The sequence below is a fragment of the Mercenaria mercenaria genome, chromosome 1 (assembly GCF_021730395.1).
Source record: "Mercenaria mercenaria strain notata chromosome 1, MADL_Memer_1, whole genome shotgun sequence".
Classification (NCBI taxonomy): Eukaryota; Metazoa; Mollusca; class Bivalvia; order Venerida; family Veneridae; genus Mercenaria; species Mercenaria mercenaria.
This window is the reverse complement of record NC_069361.1, coordinates 113,220,253-113,243,523: the sequence shown is the minus strand read 5'-3', so window position 1 is coordinate 113,243,523 and position 23,271 is coordinate 113,220,253. Positions and strand designations below refer to the sequence as shown.

The 23,271-nt window shown below is 34.4% G+C and overlaps 1 protein-coding gene across 3 annotated transcripts; it reads left to right on the top strand.

Annotated features, from left to right (window-relative positions):
* The first annotated feature begins 341 nt into the window (after positions 1–341).
* LOC128547748 (dehydrogenase/reductase SDR family member 7-like) lies at positions 342–22,860 on the top strand. 3 transcript variants are annotated; one of them, XM_053520889.1, is made up of 10 exons: positions 469–1,346; positions 2,107–2,230; positions 10,161–10,297; positions 11,192–11,341; positions 12,688–12,794; positions 14,200–14,392; positions 15,481–15,527; positions 16,502–16,621; positions 18,531–18,697; positions 19,052–22,860. In XM_053520889.1, the coding sequence occupies exons 3-10, from the start codon at positions 10,174–10,176 to the stop codon at positions 19,107–19,109; spliced, it is 966 nt and encodes a 321-aa protein (XP_053376864.1). In that variant the 5' UTR covers positions 469–1,346; positions 2,107–2,230; positions 10,161–10,173; the 3' UTR covers positions 19,110–22,860. The 3 variants fall into 3 exon arrangements, with proteins under 3 accessions (XP_053376870.1, XP_053376864.1, XP_053376874.1); XM_053520895.1 differs by lacking the exons at positions 469–1,346; positions 2,107–2,230 and adding an exon at positions 342–425; XM_053520899.1 differs by lacking the exon at positions 469–1,346 and having other exon boundaries at positions 2,013–2,230.
* Positions 22,861–23,271: the final 411 nt, after the last annotated feature.

Genomic DNA, 23,271 nt, shown 5'->3' with positions numbered 1-23,271 from the left:
TATTGTTGACATTTTGGTAGGAAAAATGGGAGAGCAGGTTGTATTTGGTGAAGTCAAGCTCAATTTTAGTATGAGTAGTACTTCCAGGTCACAGCAGTGTGATTTTGATGTCAGTTTACAGTAAGTAAATGTGACCAGAGAAATCTCTCTTAGAAGATACATGACCCCTACTTTTCTCTTCATTTTATATCAGTTTTATCATAACTCTTTAAAATGAGGTAAGGATTTGTTCTCTGAAATGGGTCTAGCTATGTTTGGTAGCTCTTTGAAAAAGGTCAGTTTTATATAGAATATATAGGGAAACTATTTAGGCTATTGTGACCTTAGATGCATTACATTGCAGGGCCTCAATTTTTAGTTCCGTAAGAGTGCTTTCCCCTGACTTCGAGTCCAAATAAAAATATAAACAATTTGAAATTTCTTTTGTAAGCAATGGACAGATTTTAATTACAAATAGTTTAGACACCGTTAATATTGATTTTGAACGATCATTTCGTCACATGCTTTGAATTATTTATTGTTTTTGTAGAACCGAAAACTAAATATGGCTAATGGTGTTTTCGGATAAGACAAATTTTGGATTCTTCAATAGTCTAGATGTATATTGATGTGATTAAATACTGCGAATTTGCCCTTTCCGAACCAGTTCTTAATTTTTTCTCGTTTTACTTTCTACATCCACATCTACATGTTACTTCCAACAATCATTAGCAATTATGACTGGAAGGCGCTTGTCTGGGCAGTGTTAAATCAAACAATGTTAGTCAAAACGTCCCCTAGTCAAAACGTCCCCTAGTCAAAACACCCCCATTTTGGTCAAAACGTCCCCCTTTTCTGGTCAAAACACCCCCCTTCCAAAAAATACCAGGTCAAAACACCCCCCCTTAAAAATGATATATGTAAATACATATTATTTAAGTTAATTTGGTAAACATTATTAAATTATAATGTTCATTATATTGTTTTACATGCATAGATTTTAATTAGAATATTGTAAACCATTAATTTTAGAATGTTATATGTTGTAAAATTATCTGATGTTTATATTGTGTAAAAGTGATATTTCTGTTATTTATTAATAAAATTAAATGAAATTATAATGTTGTTATGTTATAAATGAAATTGTTACAACTGCATGAAGACAAAGCGTTAATGGATCAAACAAGCTGTTTGTAAACAGGTATCTAAAAGTATAATTGCACAACAAATAAATAATGTGAAAAAAGTTATAACTATTAAAAATGAAGTGTCCTTACAAAGTCAGTGTAGGAACAAAGTCAGCCTGCGTCAACATGCCATTGCCGGTGACTCGTGTGGCAACGGGCAACACAGAACCTGTGACACAGGTAAGTTATATTCATGTTATTATTATTATTGATTTCTTGAATTACTAGACTTCAGTAAATGTCTTTTGTGGAATACTTATCATATTCCAAATTGTCTAACGACTTTTTTGGCAAATACGCAATTTTCTGCCAAAATCTGATTAACTACCTTTTACCATTTAATAATATCTTTATTTTATTTTATAAAATATTGAAAATCTGGTCAGAAAGAAAAAAAAAGCAATATACAGATCATAATCGCATTATGAAAAGCAAACAAATTCAAATATACAAGTAATCAATGCACTGTCAAGTTAATCCAATCAGAGTAGATGTGTTATAACAGGAACAGATTACAATAGGTGTTAATTCAATCAACAGATTCTGTTGAATTGATTAGTAAAAACAGATGAGAAATGAAATATAAATATTTATTTACAAGTACCAGAGTTAAAAAGAAATCATGATATAATGAAGAAATATGGACTGTTCCATGAGGAAACCTGTATTAGTGACAGATAGCAAAATATTCATTAAAAACTTTCTTTTATCTTTCAAATCTTAAAATTTGAAGTAATTATCTTCACTATTTCAAGAATTACAATGCTAGTAAGTCACCGAAGGCATTTTGTGTAAAAAGGTATTATTATTTAACTTTGTGTAAAAAGGTATTAACATTCTAATTTCAGTCATTTCATTTTCTTACTATATTTTTTTTTCAGTTACTTATGCACAATTTGAGATTTTTATCTCCTATAAATGTTTCTTATGTCTTTTACAGCTACCGCACAGGGGGTATGTCTGCAAGTTCCTTGCTAAAAAAGATGATCACCATTTACAAACCAAGGCTCACCACAACAGTTCAGGATGAGGAATAATTGTGATAAAAACTCACTAGCATAAACGTAAATTGGACTTCTTGATATTGTGTAGCTGGAACACTTTGAATTAATATTGTGATATTCTTGACACGAGATTAGACATGGAACAGCACATAAACTCGGTATCCAGATCGTGCTATGTTCAGATCAGACAAATTGGTCACATAAGAAAATATCTAACAACTAACGCAACAAAATGTCTAGAACAGCAAATTATTCAGTTTCAGTTTTATGATTGCATATGCCATGTTTTGTGATTTTCCTACATATCTGTGATATGTCACATGTTTAATTGTAAAGCGCCCTTGACCGTATATTTCATATGAAAAGGCACTCATCAAATCTGGTATAATAATAATAATAATTATAACATTGTGAATTTGACTTCTTGGTGAAGAACAGTGAATGAATAGTGTGATGTTATTTTTACTTAGTAAATTATAAATATGCAGTAGTGACTGTTCTGGTGTTTTATTAATGTTTTAAAAATAAAGTTATAACTCTGATCAGCATTTTGTTCATTCTAGAATTTCCCTTCACAAATGTTCACACCTTATTACTGGTGATTAATGGGTTTATGACACCTACTAATATTAAGCCCACAGCTCAATTAAAGCACAACCATATATAGTTGATAGGTGTTGATTGCATTATTTTAGGTGCTAATAAGTCAATTTTGTGTATTATCAGTACATAATCCATAAGTTTCAAATTGAAAAGATGATAAAATACATGAATTAAAAAGAATTGAGAATAATACAAAAAAAAATATTAGGGGGGTGTTTTGACCAAATTCTAAACTGAATGGGGGACGTTTTGACCAAAATGGGGGGTGTTTTGACTAGGGGACGTTTTGACTAGGGGACGTTTTGACTTGATACCAAATCAAAGCCTTGAGATGTCTGGTGGTTGCGGGTTTTGCTAGAGTTATTTTCATTTTAAATGCCAATCTATAAATATACGTGTATAACTGAGAAACAAATACTAATGTGCCTCATATCTAAGATAAACTCTGCCTGACCTTACATGAACAGCTGGAAGTCAGTGATGTAACCATGGACTGGAATACCTAATCATTGACAGATCTTATATAATCTAAATGGCCAGTGTGAATAGATAGAGGATGAATAAGAACTGCTTGATCATTGATAATTCATCCGCATTGTTAATGAATGGGACTACTTTGTGTAGCACATGAACAAATTGCTTTGGATGTGATTTGGAATCAAATAAAGATGCTACATGATCGTCAAAAATACACTTAACTTTGGTAGCGGGATAAACCCGCAACCAAAAATGAGAAAACTCATTAGGTGCAAAGAATAAAAATTACTACAGGTGCTAAGTTAAAAACATAATGAAGGAAGTTACTGCAGATGTACAGTAGCCAGCTGCTCAGCAAATATGTTGAGGCTGGGGCTGGACTGTACATAGTGAGGAAGGCCATTCCATAGTCTGATTGTACGGGGGAAGAAGTTCATGTGGTATTGAGTACGGGACTGTGGAATTAGGTAGTTAAGGTTTCTGGTCAGAGTTAGATGGTTACATGTATGGTTGACGCATACATGATTCGTTCGGATTTTGTAAAAATAGATGAGAGAAGATTGTATGCGCCGTTGTTCTAAAGTTTGCCAATTTAGGGTGTTAATCACCTGGGTTACACTGCACAGCTACTAAACGCTAGCGCCACTACCAAATTGTGGTGATAAGGAAAAGAGCTATCGACATATCCGTGGTGCAGCTATCGCCCGTTTCTACATGTAAACACGTGAGTAAAATTTATATTTTATCTTATATTTTTATTGATAGAACTTTTTTCAAAAATCGGAGAATGTAGGTTTGTGTAACAACACTTTAACTAGCGGTTGGCTGTGATTTCATTAAAATAATATGCAAATTTTGGTGTCAGGAGCTTTTCTCCCGAATCTGACAGTGGCACATTTTCATATCGGCCAGTATTCGAACATCATTCCGATGAATGGACTCACTGTAAGAACATACCTGCGCATGCAAATGGTGTAGAAATGATAAATAACTATATACGCACACACCATGAATAATAGAATCTCGGGTTAGAAGAAATATTCCAGGATTTTTAAAAGTGGTGGCGCTATAACTCTAGTGATGGCGCTATACAGTAGTGGTGGCGCTGTTACGGCATTCAGTAATACGAACTGCTGACGCATCCGGAACAAAGCAAACACCAACATTCTCTAACTGATAATATTCCTGCAAGTAATTATGTTATTAAAGAAAGAAAAACACGATCATAGTTTAATTATTTACCTTTATGAAACATTCTTTGTCCAAGAAAAAAAAAGAACAAAATACTCACAGACCCTTGGGACTCTTGTAGTCAAAGTAAATATTTTCCTTTGTTTAAAATGTTAATGTAGAATTATTTCTAACCTTTAAATATTCTACCTAAATACAAACGTAAGTGTACTTTAAATTCAGGTCATGAAAAATAGTAATAATACTTTTATTTCAAACAAAGATTTGTGTGAATTTATTTGTTATATTAAGATTCTGAAAGTTACTTGCCTTTGTTTTTATACGTCGTTTGCATGCATTGTAAACAAAAGACCTTACTTTCACAATTCTCTCTGAAAAGTGAGTACAGTACATTTTCAATTCCAATCGATTAAATATGATTAATCAATAGAGCTTAGATGTACAATCTGAATCCATATACATGTAGATTATTTTGCGATCATGTAGAGGTTACTACATTTATTTTGTTGAGTAACGTAATTTGGGGGTAGTGTGGGATAGGTTGATAACATCAATAATTGTAGAAATTTCCGTGGCTTGCAGTCACACATTTTTATATATTTAAATTGAATATATCAACCACTAATCATATACAACAGCGCCACCACTACTGTATAGCGCCACCACTTGAGTGATCAACTGTATAGCGCCACCACTTGAGTGATAGTGCCACCATTTTCAAAAATAGTTGTGTTTTCACTTTTTACTGTGTTTTTCGTAATTCTTTGGTGTATGGGAATACGTGTAATTCAATTCTACACGATTTGCATGCGCAGGTATATTCTTACAGTGAATGGTGTTCGAATACTAGCATATATGAAAATATGCCACTGTCAAATTCGGGAGAAAAGCTCCTGGCACCAAAATTTGCATAATATTTTAATGAAATTACAGCCAACCTCTAGTAGAAGTGTTGTTACACGGAACTACATTCCCCGATTTTCGAAAAAAGTTCTATCAATAAAAATATAAGATAAAATATAAATTTTACTCACGTGTTTACAAGTAGAAACGGGCGATAGCTGCACCACGGAAATGTCGATAGCTCTTTTCCTTATCACCACAATTTGGTGGTGGCGCTAGCGTTTAGTAGCCGTGCACTGCTTGTATAATTATAGTATTTAAAGATAAACCGTGCAGCTGATCTTTGCACTTTTTCGACTTTGTATGAGAGGGAATTTTGCCAGGGGTGCCAGATGGATGAGCAATACTCGAGTTGTGGACGGACATAGGTGTTATAGGCTTTCTCTTTGACCTTTTTGTTTGTTGTCTGAACATTTCTTTTGATGAATTTAAGAGAGTTGTTTGCTTTAGAGGAAATAGTATTAATATGTTCAGACCAGTTTAAGTCTTTAGTTAGTGTAACACCTAAGTATTTAGCGGTATTGGTAGATTTCAGTTCCTTGTCATGCATAGATATGGCCCAAAATGTGCACCTCTGCACAAGTGTGTCCATTTGTAACCTACTATATACATTTGGTTACTGGGGTTACTTACTGTATTGCTTTGGTTACTCTTCTAAATGTGTGGCAATACACATAACCAATGACTTTTATAAGATTTTGTTGAGAAAAAATCATGTCTCTTTTCTGGTTACCGGGTTACCCTTCTTTTCTTGTTTTAAGTGTTAAATGTTTTAAGAAAATTACAAGTCTTTGAAGAATTCCTATATATAAATTCACTCAGGCAATGTCAATTGATTCTTAATTTTCAGTCCAAGCAGTGTAAATGCGGCAAAAATACAACGACGGTGGGGGGTGGGGGGGGGGGGGGGGTGGTGGTGTGTTAAGTCAACATTCAGTGGAGTCTTTTGCAAACATAGATTTTGATTAATTAATTAATTACCTTTAACAATTAAATTAAAATTTATGTGACTTACCTTGAAATTTTCAGTAACAACACCTCAACTTCCTCGAAAACTTCATCTGCATGTTTATGCAACAACATCTTGAATAAGAATGCCGCGCGAGTAAAGCATAAAGTAAGAATGCCATGTGATCAAGCATAAAATAGTTGTATAAACTCATTCCTCTTACACGTAAAACGATGAAAAACCCAATACATTTCTATGAAAAAAGGACAAAATCATTCTTCAATATTGCAGTAACCAAATACTGCATTAACTACATTTCTATGAAAAAAAGACAAAATCATTCTTCAATACTGCAGTAACCAAATACTGCAGTAACCAAAGTCATAGAGTAAGTAACCTTGGTAACCAAAGGAATATAATGGGCTGTAAATGGACACTGTGCACTGACACTAAAAGAGTACAGTAACCAAAGCAATATAGTAAGTAACCCCAGTAACCAAATGCATATAGTAGGTTACAAATGGACACACTTGTGCAGAGGTGCACATTTTGGGCCATATATGGTCATGCAGGGTGTAAGGAAACATGACACGGTTTCGTTTGTGAGTAATTCTCAGCACCTCACACTTGTCTGGATTAAATTCCATTGACCAGTCCCATTCCCACTTTTCAAGGGCGTACAAATCTTTTTGTAGTGTTTGGGCATCAGATGAGGACTTGACTTTGTCAAGTCTATGATTTAAAATATAAACTTCATCTTAAAAGCTGGACAAATATGTCGCAATCAAAATAGCGTGAAAAGAAATTCGAAACAAAACCTTGTTTGTAACAGATTTCTGTAATTCATAACTTTGTCATGACATCACAGTACATTAGGGGTTCTAACTGACCAACCAGAGAGCTGCATTTTCGATTATTGCATAGTGCGGCAGTTTTCCTTTGATCTTTGCAGTATGTTAAACATGGTAACACACATTAATACTACAAAATCTGTGCTGATATTTTACAAAACTGTTACAATATATATCAACACAGAAATCTCTATAGAGTTTCATTATAAAAAAACTGTTGTGATATATATCAGCACAGTAAAACTGTTCCGATATATATCGCAACACTTTCTCTACTGAGGTAGAGACACACTGAATCGACATTTTGTCTTCAATCTTTAAACAACATGCAGCGGAACAGAACTGAAAATGTGTGATTCGGAATACGCACAGTGTATGCCATCTATATTTCCTTTTTAGGCATCTCAATGGCAGGCCTGGGATTCAGTCAGAAATCAAAAGCCTGAAAATCTACATACTCAAGCCTGAAATCCCCATTTTCAATAGAGTTATATAGGGAAATTCTGGCAACCAAAAGCCTGAAATCAGGACCAGTCCTGAAAAATCCCAGGTCTGAATGGTCAAGTTGTTTTTGATGTGGCATATACGACTGGAAAGAGCGTAAAATTTCCTTCTTTTTAATCTCCCTTTCGTTTCATTTCATTAAAAAACTAGAACGCAAGCACTTTTTGAATCTGACTTTTTTTTTTACATTCGTCAGATTTCCACATTTATATAAGAAAAAAATATTGCATTTGGACAATGTTGCAAATATGAATTATTTAAGAATAACTTGAACATTTACCAGCAATGAGTTATTAGTTTAATGCATTAGATATAAAACTAAAACATGCTTACGGTTTTTCTTGTTGTATGCGTGATGGCTGCTTAAAAGCCTGGAAATGAGTCAATTTACAGACTGGTTCGGAATAGGCGAGTTCACTGTACGTATTGACATATGACTCGGTCTATGGTGATCCGTAGTCTACCAGATTAGACCCCATGGGGGCTATTCCTACGGACTGAAATACATTACTGTCATCTACTTCTGACAGTTATACACACTCTCGTTCATTCCGTAGAGCTGATGCAGTGACTCCTAAATTATTTCCATTTCTCTTTATTCTCACTATCTCAGTCACTATTATATACTCCAGGTTTAGCCCCCCGGGTGCTAAACCAGGAGTATATATAAAGCAATAATGGTGGTTGTAGGGGCTAAACCAGAAGTATATATAAGAGTTAAGACAATGGGAAAAGACAAAAATTTTGAAATGATTTAGGCATCATGGTATCAACTCTACGGAATGAATATTCATGATATCCACACCAAAGTATTTTGCCAAGGTGGCAGATTCTAGTTGACGTGTATTATGCAGGTTGTATTGTGATGGAATAGGATATTTCCTTCTTGTGGCGTGGATAACTTGACACTTGGAGGGATTGAATTCCATAATCCCAGTTCAACTCCTACTTTTCTAGTGTTTTAAGATCATTTTGGAGGGTATTTGATTGTCGGACAGAAATAAGTGACATGTATATTGCAGTGTCATCTGCGAATAGATGCACTTTAGAATGGATATTTTGTGGGAGGTCATTTATATATGCAAGAAAGAGCATTATTGTTATTGGTTTTATAGCTATTTTAGCTATATATAGCTAGATTTAGCAATATAGCTATTTTTTACTTTTCTGGGACCTGTTATAATCTGATATTCTGTAGTTGCCATCCCTGCAGACAGCGAAAATCAAAAGGTATCATGCTGTCCTATTATTTCGACTACTACTAATACATGTAATGCTTTATGTCAAACTAAAATTAGCAACCACATCACTGTTTTGTTGTCATTTGATGATGCAAATGCAAATGAACTGTAAAATGTGCTTGAATAAGAATGAAATATTAAATCTACTGAAGATTTGATGAGATATTAACTTTATTTCCTAGACTTTGACCTGTGCTGTTAAAGCTTTATCATGATTTTGGTCTGTAATGATTGCCTTTTTTTTAGCTTGACTGTACCAAGTATGATATATCCTACTCACCCCAGCCTCGGCTTCTGTTCTGTGTACATCTGACATTCCACATTCAAAAATAACCACCCAGGCCCTAGCATAATGTGTGACTTGTTCAACTTTTCATCTTTTATGGCAAGCTCGATTGTCTGCGGACAATTCTTGTTGGTTTTAACAGGGCCGGCAAGGTTGCTGACTTTGAATTACTTGATCCTCTTGTAGGTGACTAGATGTGTATTAAAATCTAGCCAAAAAAAAAAAAAACCTCAACAAACTTAAATCTCACTCTGAAAATTCAGCACATGTTTATTGTGCTAGGCTTTTAACTTTGCTATGTTCAATATGATCAAAACTGAACATTAGTTGTCAGTATAATAAACTCTCTCCAGAGCATAGATGCCAGAGCAAACACTGTCAGGAATTGTAAAATATGTTAGTTGTGTAGAGGGTGTTGTTCTGTAAAGGTTAATTTACTAAAGTTATTCGTGTCATTTATGATGCTATATACCACCATTGAGGCTCACAATTGGTTAGTTGAACCACCTTCAAGGTCATCTGTGTGGAGATTCGGCTTTAACACTCTACACGAAAAAAAAAATGACCATGGCCTCAGCTTTGGAGGGAAATCAGTATGAATTTGATATTATTTAATGGGAAAGAAAAATCAGCCTCTACTTAGAGGTGTTAGCTGTTTGAAGGTGCAATAAACAGAGGTGATACTGTACCATCAGTGAGAATAGGAATAATGTATCTGACATACATGTTAACTTTCTCTCCTTGGTGTATTTAACCTTTACCCTGCCAAAGTTCTAAAATGGACTGGTCTATCATTCAATTTGGGCAGTACCATTTATTATTCGAAGGGATGTTCACTGAAAATTTACTGACTGAATAGCGAACAGTGCAGACCATGATCAGCCAGCATGGATGTGCATGCTGATCTTGGTCTGCACTGGTTGCCAAGGCAGAATCACTCGTCACCAGCAGGCTAAAGGTTAACTGTTGTATTTTTCTTTCTCAGATGTCCCGGGACTATGGATTGGTGTACAATTGTTGAGGTTGCTGTTGTAGCATATATTGTCCTACAGCTGGTGAGACTTCTATTTGCTGACTGTGATTTACAGTTGCAATGGACTGACAAGTTTGGCAGATCTACAGGTAACAGTTTTTTAGTTTTAAGTTTTCATTGAACTAGAAAACACACTTTTAAATATTTATAGATTGCAGCACTCAGTAGCTCTGACAGCATCTGTTGCCATTATAGTGAAGTTCTTTTCACTTTTTCTGTCACAGTACATTAAAGAGATCATTTTCTTTTAGGCATTTCAACCGTTGTGTCTTTTTGATAATCTTTCAGTGGCTTTTAGATGATTGAAAATAACAACAGATGCCAGTTTTAGGACTTAACAATAGTGATAAGAATCAAAGTAATTTTGCAAGACCTTACTATATTGAAAAATTTGAAAGTCTCCTTCTCTGAATCTGCAGGCCCACTTTTAAAGCAGTTTGGCAGGAATTTCGTAGGTGATTTTATACCAGAATATTAACCTGTTTTAGCTTTGAAATTCTTGTTAGCAATTAATACCGACTGAGCAATTTAGGGCCATCATGTCCCAGTTGTTGTATGTGTGTCTTTCAGGGATTCAAGATTGGGAATGTATATTTCTAAACTACACAAATTTTTTAGCTCGTCTGATTTTTGAAAAAAAAAACTATGAGGTATTGTTGTCACTTGATCGTCGGCGTTGGTTAAATTTTTTGTTTAGGTCCACCTTTTCTCAAAACCCATAAGCTACAGCTTTGAAACATTGCACACTTGTTTATCATCATTAGGTGACTATCATCACTATGTAGACAAAGAACCAGAACTCTAACCTGCATTTTGTTAGGATTATGGCCCTTTTTATACTTAGAAATTCTGAACTATAACACTTTTTCTTACATACTGACCAGCACTTGCAGACGAGCAATGGCACCCATAGGTGATGCTCTTATTAATATCATCCTATTACACTTTTTTACCTTGACCTTACACTGTTGAATATGTTACAGGTGTGCTGACTCGTAAGGTAGTGTGGATCACAGGGGCTTCTAGTGGTATAGGAGAATATCTGAGCTACGAATTAGCCAAAGCAGGATGCCGATTGGTTTTGTCAGCAAGAAGAGAAGGTGAACTTCAGAGAGTAAAGAAAGAATGTCTTAGTGAGTGAATATTTCTTGTTATCAGTATATTTATTACAGTTAGATAAAGAATAAAACATGAAATGATTTTCAATAATACTTTATATGTGCTTTATAGATTGATGTATGTTGATGCTGCTCATTTATTTCAGAGAAATATTTTACAGTTAGTTTCCCATTCGAGAAGGATATGTTTAGACTAGTTCCTAGCCCATGATATATTTTTATTTGTAAATGACTTAAAAATCACCTGTTTATTGTTTATGCTATTGTCTATAGTTCAACATAGTTTTTCTGGGCTAAAGTAAAAACTTGAGAAGAAAAACTTCGTAATTTATTTCTGATGCACTGTAGTAAAACACTTTCTGAATGGGTTGCTGGTCAGTAATCAATATTATTAACTCCCAGTCCTTTGGACCACAAGTAAATAGTTTTGTAATTGACTGACAAGTCATTCAATAATTGAAATATAATACAAGATTGGATATAGATTTGAAATTTAGCAGAGCAAGTCTGTATTCAGTCTTGATAGTTTTACTTCATTTCTCTAAGAAAATCTTGAGAATAGATTTTTTATGCCCCCGAAGGTGGGCATATTAAAAACACACTGTCCGTTCGTATGTGCGTGCATCCGTGTAAATTCTTGTCAGGGCTGTAACTCTGCCATCCATACAGGGATTATGAAATAACTAGGCAAAAAAGTTCACCATAATGAGACAATGTGTCTTGACCCAGACCCCTAGCTCCAAGGTCAAGGTCAGACTTAGAAGTCAAAAGTTAACACGGTCTGTTTCGTGTCCGGTTCGTAACTCTGTCATTCATCAAGGGATTTTGAAATTACTTGGCATAAATGTTCCCCATAATGAGACGACGTGTCATGCACAAGATCCAGACCTCTAGCCCACACTTAGAGATTAAAGGTTAACATGGTCTGTTTCTTGTCCAGTCCATAACTCTGCCATCGAAGGGATTTTAAAACTACTTGGCATAAATGCTCTGGGGCATTTGTCACTAATGGTGACAGCTCTTGTTTTATTGTTTTTTTACTTTAAATGAAGTCACATTAGAATGAAAAAAAAAATATTTTTTTGTTAATAATCTTTCGTATCAGTCTAGTGGCTAGTCTACGATATGTTAAGTATGACAATGCAGTAGTATTATTTGATTATATTTTCAAATTTTTAGGGGCTCTAGTTACATTATTACATTGCCCTTAAATGACTAAAGATTGTAAATAATGCAGGTAAAATCCTTGATAGAAAGTATCTGAGGCTGTGAACGTTTTGTCAGGAACCTTACACGATAATACTATACTCTTCATCAGTGTATCTCTATTCAAGCTGTTTTACACAATATTTTCTTTGAAGGTTATGGCACATTAATGGATGATGATATACTGGTGCTGCCATTAGACATGTTGAAGTTTGACCTCCATCAGCCAGCAGTAGACGAGGTTCTCTCTAGGTTTAAGCAGGTACAAACTATATGTTTAATGCTGACAGAATTACATAAATCACACAGTTATTGTATTCTTGATCTAAATTTTGAGTTAGCATGAAACATTCATATGGCAGATACATTACTTGAAAAATATATATATCTGCTGAAGTTGGTGCTATACAAGGAATATTTAATGTTTCAGTAAACTTGCTATGAATAGTAACAAATTTGTATAAGACATGTACCTATAATTTGAACTGGTTATTGGAACATCATGTGTGTGACATCATTTTACTCTGTTTAAAAAGTTTGTTAATTTCAATAATTTATATGCTTAAAATATTTTCAACTTACCTTCATGTGAAATAAAGGGCAAAACGCAGGGGTAGAATAAATTTTGCTTTATTAGGTCAGTGACTAAATAAACTTTTGCCGGACTTCTTTTTTTATTTTTTTTCCAAACGACGCCATCTTGTTTTTGAGAATAACTCCTAAAAGACATATTTATGCAATTATTTTCATAAACACGCTTTTATTAGGTACCATGTCACTAATGTATAGTATATGCATACCATATTTCGATTACCACAAAAAGTTTTTATCACAGACGGAAAATGACTCATCTACAGTATAGTGTTTGTTCAGGAATTTAGCTTTCTGCACTTAAATCAAGGAACATTGCATCTGGAGTTGAATGTTATTGAATAAAATCATCAAGGATATGGTTGCCTATATTTTTCTGTCAAGTGGCATTATGGCATATGTAAATTTAAGTCACGTCTAACGTTTGCTTGGTGAGAATGGGTATCCGACTTGCAACTGAGCTTCTGATTATTATTATTCATTCATATTCAGCTGAACAGAGAGCTCGGGTACAAAACACGTTGTTAGCCTTTGTTTTTCCGCTCTTAATATATAATACTTGGGATTTTAAAGACCTATTTCAATGCAGTATGTGTGTAATTTGGAGTGCGTATTAATTTTTAAATGCAAGGCAGACACAGATCTAGTTGGTGGTAAATTTTGAATTTTAATTAAAGAATGATTTTAGATCAGAAGATAGGATAAATAGAACATTAGGATACTGTCTTATAAATTCAAATTTATTCAGTTCGTGTACGCAAAAAAGAAAAGTCTCGGCTAAAGCCTCGACTTTTATATTTTCTTTGACTCACTTAACAGATTTAATTTCATAAGACAGTAACCTAATACTCTCTACATACATTCAAATACCTGTCATTATGTTAAGGTATATAATAATTAACTCACTAAAACAACAGTGACTTGCCTTATGTGGTTTCTAGCACTCCTAATCCTATATTGGCAGTTGGGGCTACATGTAAACCCTCGTGCAAATATAGGTTTAGTCATGCTAAAAACCTCTAAAGGCACGCCATGTCCATTTAGTAAGTGTATTAATTATCACAATATGTTTCCAGATTGATGTTCTTGTAAACAATGCAGGGAGATCACAAAGAGCTCAGTGGGAGAAAACAGATTTACAGGTAGACAGGGACATGCTAGAAATCAATGTATTGTCTGTCCTTTCACTCACAAAACTTGTGTTACCCCACATGCTGGAGAGGAAAGAAGGACATATTGTCAACATGAGTAGTGTCTCTGGAAAATTAGGTACCGGTAGTCTATTTCATATACAATTTATCAATTTTCTAGTTAATTGTAAAGTTATTCATTTATCTCTATAAATAAGATGATATTTTTAGAAGCAGTTTAATACCAAGCTTTTAAGGTCAGAGGTCACGTTGCATAAATAGCTTTTATTCAATGATAACATGAGCTAGTAAGAACACCTTAAGGGCAGTGTCTCAGGGCTCCAGGTAATTTTTTTGGCCTATGAGTATTTACTCATCATAATTTTTGTGAATTAGTAAAATGGTAAAATCTGAAATTGACTAGGGGTAATTTTACTTTTGAGAATTTGTAAATGTGAAAAACCAGAAATCAGTTTTATATTATTGGGTGTAACCCCTATGAATTTGTTTGCAGTTCACTACGGTTTCAATATTCAGCATTCAAGTGTTTGCTTCTTTTTTTTCTCCCTTGGCTTGCTTTGGCTTCACCCTCGCTATGGTACCAAATCCAGTAGAATATTCAATATCTATGTTTTGGGGATCATTTTAGTTGGTTTAAAGAATGTGTAGAGTGTTTCTTCACTTTTTACATTCATAGAAAGAGACATTTTTGTTGTTTACTCCGCACTGGAAAATACACTACTGTACCATCTATATTAATTTCCAACTATTTGATATACGCACACTTTGAGTGTATAATATAGTTTAACCTAGGTGTATAGAGTACAATTCAATGCGTGTGTATGTTCAGTGTGGGAGAATTAATGCCAACCATGCTCTGTTACATAAAGCTTCATTTTGTTTAAGCTGGTAAAAAGTCATTGCGTGCATTTCTGTAATTTCATATACGTTTTTCTACGCTTAAAAATGATCAGGTATGCATATATGCATGATTTCAAAGCGTAATTTACGCTAATACGCATCTTATCTGGAGCCCTGGTGTCTTAAGAAATACATCATCTTATTTTGTTTCACAAAACTTGTGTTAGTTCCAAGGTAGTTTTCTGAAGAAAAAAAAAATATCAATGTACTTTCAGACCTGCATTTGCATTTCATGTTGTGAAATTGTATTTAGTCAGCACCAAAAATCTTCTTGTAAAAATTAATGTTGAGATGTTTATTTTTCAGGTTCCCCTTTGTCAGGGTCATACACAGGTGCTAAACATGCTTTACAGGTAATACAAGAGGCAGACAACTTATATTTAAACATTATCCTAACAAAAAATTTCTCATGCTAGCTTGATAAAATGGATAAAGAGCATAAAATTGCCTTGGAGGATAAATTGGTATACCCCACTTTCTTAACCTCAACCCAGTACATGGGCAGTGACTCTAAAATTATGCTCTAAGGGGATGGTGTTCTAGTTGTTAAGATGTCAGACACTACTTGGAGGTTACAGGTTTTAGCCTGACTGAGGTCATGACCGCTTTATCTGATATGACACAAGTACTGTTTTGTTCCTGAATCGGACTCTAGAGTGATTCAAATAAGTTAAAAGGTTTCATGAAAATCAAGTTGAAAAAAAATTAGTATAAATCAAACATTGCAGAGTAGCCTTTTACTGCCATGGTTCGCAATTTTGAATATTTGCTGCAATGGAATTTGTAAAATTTGAAATTAGTTTGGATAGTGTTCCAATATCAGTTGAACATTTAAAGTTTATCATAAGTTACTTTCATTTCGGAATTGGTAGAAGGTCAGTTTGACAAAACTTAAATCATTGCTGTTACTACATATTAAACTGATCTCGGAGTGAGGCTGTAGACCTTCAGGGTCATGCTGCATTATAGAAATGTGAAATACATGATATATGTAGAAGGGTACAGTATAAGGGTGTACTTATACTGCCTTGCTATATGAGCTAGCTTTTATAGCAACATGGTAGTGTCCTTCTCTTTTATGAGAGGTCCTGTGCTCCATTCCTGGCCAGGGCTGAAGTATATTCGGTCTGTTACATGAACTAACCCACGGAAAAAGTACATTCTTTGCAAAAATGTTTGCTTTTATAGTAGTTTCATATTTTCACTAAAACAGAAATTGGAAGATTTTTATTGACATTGGAAGAGAATTTTGCTAGTGTTATCTATGAGAAACTTATTCATATCTTGCAACACTATTCTTGATCTCACCAAACACTTTATATGTCAGGGTTGGTTCGACTGTCTTAGAGTAGAGATGTTTCCCAGGAATATAACAGTTACAAATATCTGCCCTGGACCTGTCTTCTCTAACCTCCTTAAGGGAAGTTTTACTGAAAATTCTGGAGAGGTAAGGATTTTAACAGCTAGATAGTATTTTTTTTTTCTAAAAAGCCATCTTTATACAAGTGTAGTAATGCACTTACATTAAGAAAACAAGAAGTACATGACTGTACAGTATCTGACTATACTGTGTATCATTCAATTTTGTAGGAATGAAATTTCTTAGTTTTGGCCAATATGGCTAATTCATTGGAATATGAAATTTTGGTTTGTTCATTAGGACATTTTTAGCTCGACTATTCGAAGAATAGTCTAGCTATTCTATTCACCCTGGCGTCGGCGTCGGCGCCACACCTTGGTTAAGTTTTTGCATGCAAGTACATACAGCCATCAATGAAAGGCATATAGCTTTGAAACTTATTTCTTCTTTTTCTAGGTCAATTACCAACCTCTTTGGGTCAAGTCCCATAACTCTGACATGTATTTTGAGCAAATTATGCCCCCTTTTGGACTTAGAAAATTTTGGTTAAAGTTTTACATGCAAGTTACTATCTCCAAAACTAATGCAGATATTGGTTTGAAACTTCACATGTGTCTTCGGGGTTATAAAACTAGTTGATAGCAGCAAGTCCCATAACTCCGACTTTCATTTTGGCCAAATTATGCCCCCTTTTGGACTTAGAAAATTCTGGTTAAAGTTTTGCGTGCAAGTACATACAACTATTTCTAAAAGGCATATAGATTTGAAACTTATTTTTTCTTTTTCTAGATCAATTACCAACCTCACTGGGTCAAGACCCATAACTCTGACATGTATTTTGAGCAAATTATGCCCCCTTTTAGACTTAGAAAATTTTGGTTAAAGTTTTACATGCAAGTTACTATCTCCAAAACTAATGCAGATATTGATTTGAAACTTCACATGTGTCTTCAGGGTTATAAAACTAGTTATTATCTCCAAAACTAATGCAGATATTGATTTGAAACTTCACATGTGTCTTCGGGGTTATAAAACTAGTTGATAGGATCAAGTCCCATAACTCTGACCTTCATTTTGGCCAAATTATGCCCCCTTTTGGACTTAGCAAATTCTGGTTAAAGTTTTGCGTGCAAGTACATACAGCTATTACTAAAAGGCATATAGATTTGAAACTTATTTTTTCTTTTTCTAGATCAATTACTTACCTCACTGGATCAAGTCCCATAACTCTGGCATGTATTTTGGGCAAATTATGCCCCCTTTTGGACAATGTAAATTCTGGTTAAAGTTTTACATGCAAGTTTCTATCTCCAAAACTAATGCAGATATTGAATTGAAACTTCTCATGTGCCTTCGGGGGTTATAAAACTAGTTGATAGCAGCAAGTCCCATAACTGATATGCATTTTGGTCAAATTATTCCCCCTTTTGAACTTAAAACTCTTTTGATATTTAACTTTTTTGGGTAATATTTTCCTGTTTCTGGGTAGTCGAGCTTGGCTGTCTTACGGACAGCTCTTGTTTTGATTGTAGATAAAACTAAGTAATGTGTTTGTCACAAATAATTTCACAGTGTAAATTTAGTAGGTAAGAAATAACTTGAAAGGCATTTATTTAACAAGCTTAAATTTTTACCTGGACTATTTGAAGAACAGATAGATCTATTGCACTCACCCATTCATCAGTGAAGGTGTCTGCTTTGGCATTGGCGTCCCAATTTGGTCTAGTATTGGTATTTAAGGAGGTGTTTCAGTACCCACATGTGGCAGTGGGTTGGAACCTCACACACATGTTTTTTTGTGATAATCTGACATGCATTGCACAGGCTCTATAGCTCTTAATTTGCATTTTGACAAAATTATGTCCCTTTTTTATATGTAAGCTGGTATTTCAGTACCCACTGAAGGGAATGGATTGTTGTTTTGAATAATGAATTGCACCAACAAGACTGTATCAGTAGCTAAAAATAGAACAGTTGCCTATACTTGCCATTGTAGTTGTTGGGTGTGGAAATGAAGGAGGGAGAAAAAAGGATGAATACACGACGATGTGCGAGACTTTGTGCAGTAGCTATAGCCAACAAGTTAGATGAGGTGTGGATAGCATTACAGCCTATTCTTCTCTTTGTTTATATCGGACAGTATATGCCAACAATAGCTGGCTGGTAAGTAAGGCTCTTTTTTCTTCTTCTTTACCTATGTTAATGTACTGTATTAACTGTTAAATCGGGTTGTCAGTAAATTTTCATATTTCCTTTGTTCCTGGAGAAATCCGAGGGCAGTTTTTTGAATCTCATCACAGTGCATGCTTTACCACAATCAACATACAGATACAGTAAAATTTATATATTTCTTATGATCATGTGATTATATATCGTACAGTAGCTTATTCTAATATTTACATAAATTAAAAGGAAGTATTCCCTCTACTAAAGGTGAGTGATACAGGACCCTCTTGTTTAGCAGGCATGTACTATAATACAGAGTAAATGATTAATTATTAAGCATTTTTATTTCAGGTGTTTCAAACGTGCTGGTGTAAAATTTATGATGAAATTCAGGGAAGGACAACACTGATGTGTTTTGGTTGATAATGATATGCATAATTAAAAGTGGTATTTTTTAACATGATTTTATTTTTATATTAAGAAATGCTATATGTGATTACTTTCAATGTCTGTATGTATGAAGCTGCAAAATAGTCATTTAAATATGTACACATATTTGTTCAGTGACTCAATAACCAAAGTTACTGCAGCAAATTTTTAGGACCAAATTTTGGCAAACATTCTAATTTTATACAAACTTCAGGGATATATTAAAGTATTTTTTCTGGTAGTTGATGTATGTTTTATACCATTTTGCACAGATAAATTATACCATTTTGTACTGATAATGGAATAAAAAATGACATGTCTTTGTCTTATCCAGAAGCTGACTTTCTAGATTGTACAATATATGCAATTGCAAAAAATACAGGTATGACTAGTTTACATAACCTGACAACTAACATATTATAGGGGATATCTGTTTTGCTTATGTTGGCCAGGCTGTTGGTAGGCTGTGTAGTTTCTGATTAATAACTGTAGAATACCTTGGCCTATAGCTGCCAAACTTCATACGATGATGGCCTGTGGTTAGTAGGTGACCCCTGTAATTTTTTGGGTCAATATGTGAAAGATCTAGGTCACAGTGAGATCAAGATCAGAAATGGTTTCTATTAATAGCTAGAGTATATTTTTGTCTATGGCAGTAAATTAAAACTTAATATGATGATCGTCTGTGGTCAGTAGATCTCGCCTATAGTAGTTGGGATCAGTAGGTCAAAGGTCAGTGCCACAGTGCCTTTGAATTGATTTCAGTCAGTAACTAGTAAAGAACGGCCTGCTTGTGAGCAGAATTACCTGTGATCAGATCAGTATATGTTCCACTTTGTTTAATTATACCAGAAAGTCAAAGATCATAACTCATAGCACAAACACTTCCGTGTCCTTACATCACAAAGCGGGGCATTCACATGTCTAGTTTTATTGTTTTCATTTTACAATTTTAATTTGTTTTATGCAATGAACATCATTTTATAAAAAAAAAAATTTGTTATTTGAAAAAATCTTTGGAGCCATATATACCTATTAGTAATTTCAGTATTCTGTTATGTTGATATGTTTTGTGTTGTATATGTACGTTCATTTGTTAATCATTGTGCAACTTTCTACTTTTACACTTTTATGACTGAAATTGATTTTTGATGCTATAACTTTCTTATTATCCAAACATTGCTTCCAAGCATGTGTAAATACTGTAACCAAAATTTTTTTAATTATTCATCAGTAAAAATATCATTTACACTTCAGTAATCAGATGTTTAAATTTTTATAATTGGCGCTTGGGTAATTGGAAGGGTATTCTACATGTATTTCATTCACAGAAGATTGTTTAACAATAGTCACAACACTGTCATGTTGGATGCTATGATGTCAGAGATATTTTGAAAGCTAAAAATCATATGTATTAATACAGGATATTATGGTCCTCTTGTGTTTTTGCAGTGCCTGTAATAACCTCATCTGCATACTTCTGTCTTTAACTTTTACCCTGCTAAATTTCTAAAATGGACTGGTTCATCATTCAATTTGGGCAGTACCACTTATTATTCAAAGGGATGTTCACTTAAAATTAACTGACTGTGCAGACCATGATAGCCTACACGAATGTGCATGCTGATCTTGGTCTGCCATGGTCGCAAAGGCAAAAGCACTTGCCACCAGCAGGCTAAAGGTTAGTTAATATGATGTCATCCTAAAAACAGTAAAACAGTATAATAACTGACAGTATTATAAGTAGCCCAGATCTTTATTGTTCTGTTATGTAAATTGTGCCATTTACACTTTGTATGACACTGCTTCTAAGTTAAAGAGTTAGTCATTGCACAACTGCTGAGTAGTATGTAGCACATATTAGGTTTGCTGTTAAATAATTGTTTTATGAAAATATTAGAGCCGTGCCATGAGAAAACCAACATTGTGGGTTTGCGACCAGCATGGATCCAGACCAGCCTGCGCATCCGCGCAGTCTGGTCAGGATCCATGCTGTTCGCTTTTAAAGCCTATTGGAATTGGAGAAACTGTTAGCAAACAGCATGGATCCTGACCAGACTGCGCGGAAGCACAGGCTGGTCTGGATCCATGTTGGTCGCAAACCCACTATGTTTGTTTTCTCATGGCATGGCTCATTTCTGCATTGATCCTTGTATAGTTTAACCTTCCATTGCAGACACCTGTATTAAGCTAACTTCACAAATTGACATTTTGTACTAATATCACCTTGGCTTAACCAACCACCTGTCTTAAGTAGTCAGATTGTACAGGCTCTTTGGCATGCTGCTTAATACAGACCACTAAGTTTTATAATTTTCTAACATGTGTTAATATTGTAATCAGAGTTTTGTTTAATATTTCATCTGTATAACAATAAATGATTATGTAATTATAAGTTTAGAATAATCCTTTATCAGCAGATATTTGCATGTACATATACTACAGTTTTTACCTGGAGTATTTGAAGAATAATGAGGGTTATTGTACTTGTGTCAGGGTAGCCATCTTTTTATATGATGTCTAATGTCTTCTTCGTTGCTTAAGATATTCAATTGTCACTTGCTGTACTTCCTCATAGTGTTTGAAGTTGTGTAACTCTGCCTGCAATATTTCCAGAGTTATGCCCCTTGGTTAACTAGTTATAAAGTCTAGTATCTTCTTCATTACTTAAGATATTCTGTCTAAACTTGCTGTACTTGCCTATAGTGACAATGTACAATAAGTTGCATAACTCTGCCTGCAGTATTTCCAAAGTTACGCCCTTTTTGACTTAAAAATCTTATTTAAGTTTGTTGATTTGTACAGAACCCAGTTTTAATGAAGTGATCACCAATCTTGGACTTAAAATCTGGAATGAAGATTTGCATACAAATTGCTGTCTCCAAAACAATGCAGATATTGAATTGAAACTTCATACAAGGTTTTGAGTTGGATAGAACATGGTGAAAATTGCAAGTTCCGTAACTGTGAATTGTATTTTGGCAGTTATGTAACCTTTTGGACTTGAAAAATGCAGTTTAATTTATCTCCTAAAGTAATGCAGATACTTTGTTGAAGCTTCACACAGATGTCTGGTGCAACTGAACAAGATCACATCTTCAAGTCCCATAGCTCTTACTTGAACTTGGAAAGTTTATTTATATATAGAAAATTCAAATTACTGACGAGCCTTCGAATAGTTGAGTGTGCTTTCATGAAACAGCATTTGTTATAAGATATCCTTCTGCAATTGTTGGTTTTAGAACGGGTTCTAACCCTTGCCCTGCTAAATTTCAATAATGAACTTGTCCATATTTCAATTTGGACAGTACCATTAACTGTTAAAAGGGGTGCTTATCAAAAAGATACTGACTGTATGGCAAACAGTGCAGATCATGATCACACTGCATGGATGTGCAGGCTGATCATGATCTACACTGGTCGCTTTCAAGTTGAAATCACATATGTTTTGAACTATTTTTGAATTCCACCTCAAACCTATCAAAGGAATAACTATCTAATTGCACATAGATATGTTACAATTTGGAAAGTTAAGTCCAGACTATATTCCTACTAATCAAGTGTTCTAGAGTACAGTACGTTTTTGCAGGATACAGATCTAGAGTAATAAACCTGGAGCATCTTTATATTGTTTACTGCACTGTTTTGTGATATATTAAAGCATTTGTTAAGAATTATCTATAGTCTATCCTTGTGCACAAATATATTTACTGAAATAAATATTTTTTAAAGAAATGTAGTTTGTTTTCTTTGCAAACATTTGTCTTATGTTTAAATTCTTTGTTCAATTTGCTAATTTTTGTGCTCCCCCACATGAGTGGTGGGGGCATATAGATTTGCTCTTGTCCATCCTTCCGTCCGTCCTTCTGAGAATGTTGTGTCGCGCCTAGCTCCAAAAGTATTCGGCGTAGAGTCACAAAACTTTACAGGGATGTTGGTCAGCATGTGAAGTTGTGCACCTGGGGTTTCGCGTCTGGATTCATTCAGTCATGTAGGAGTTACGGCCCCTGACTTAGTAAAAAATTGGTCATTTTCATGTTGTGTCGCGCGTAGCTCCAAAAATATTTGACCTAGAGTCACCAAAGTTTACAGGAATGTTGGTCAGCATGTGCAGTTGTGCACCTGGGTTTTTGCGTCCGGAT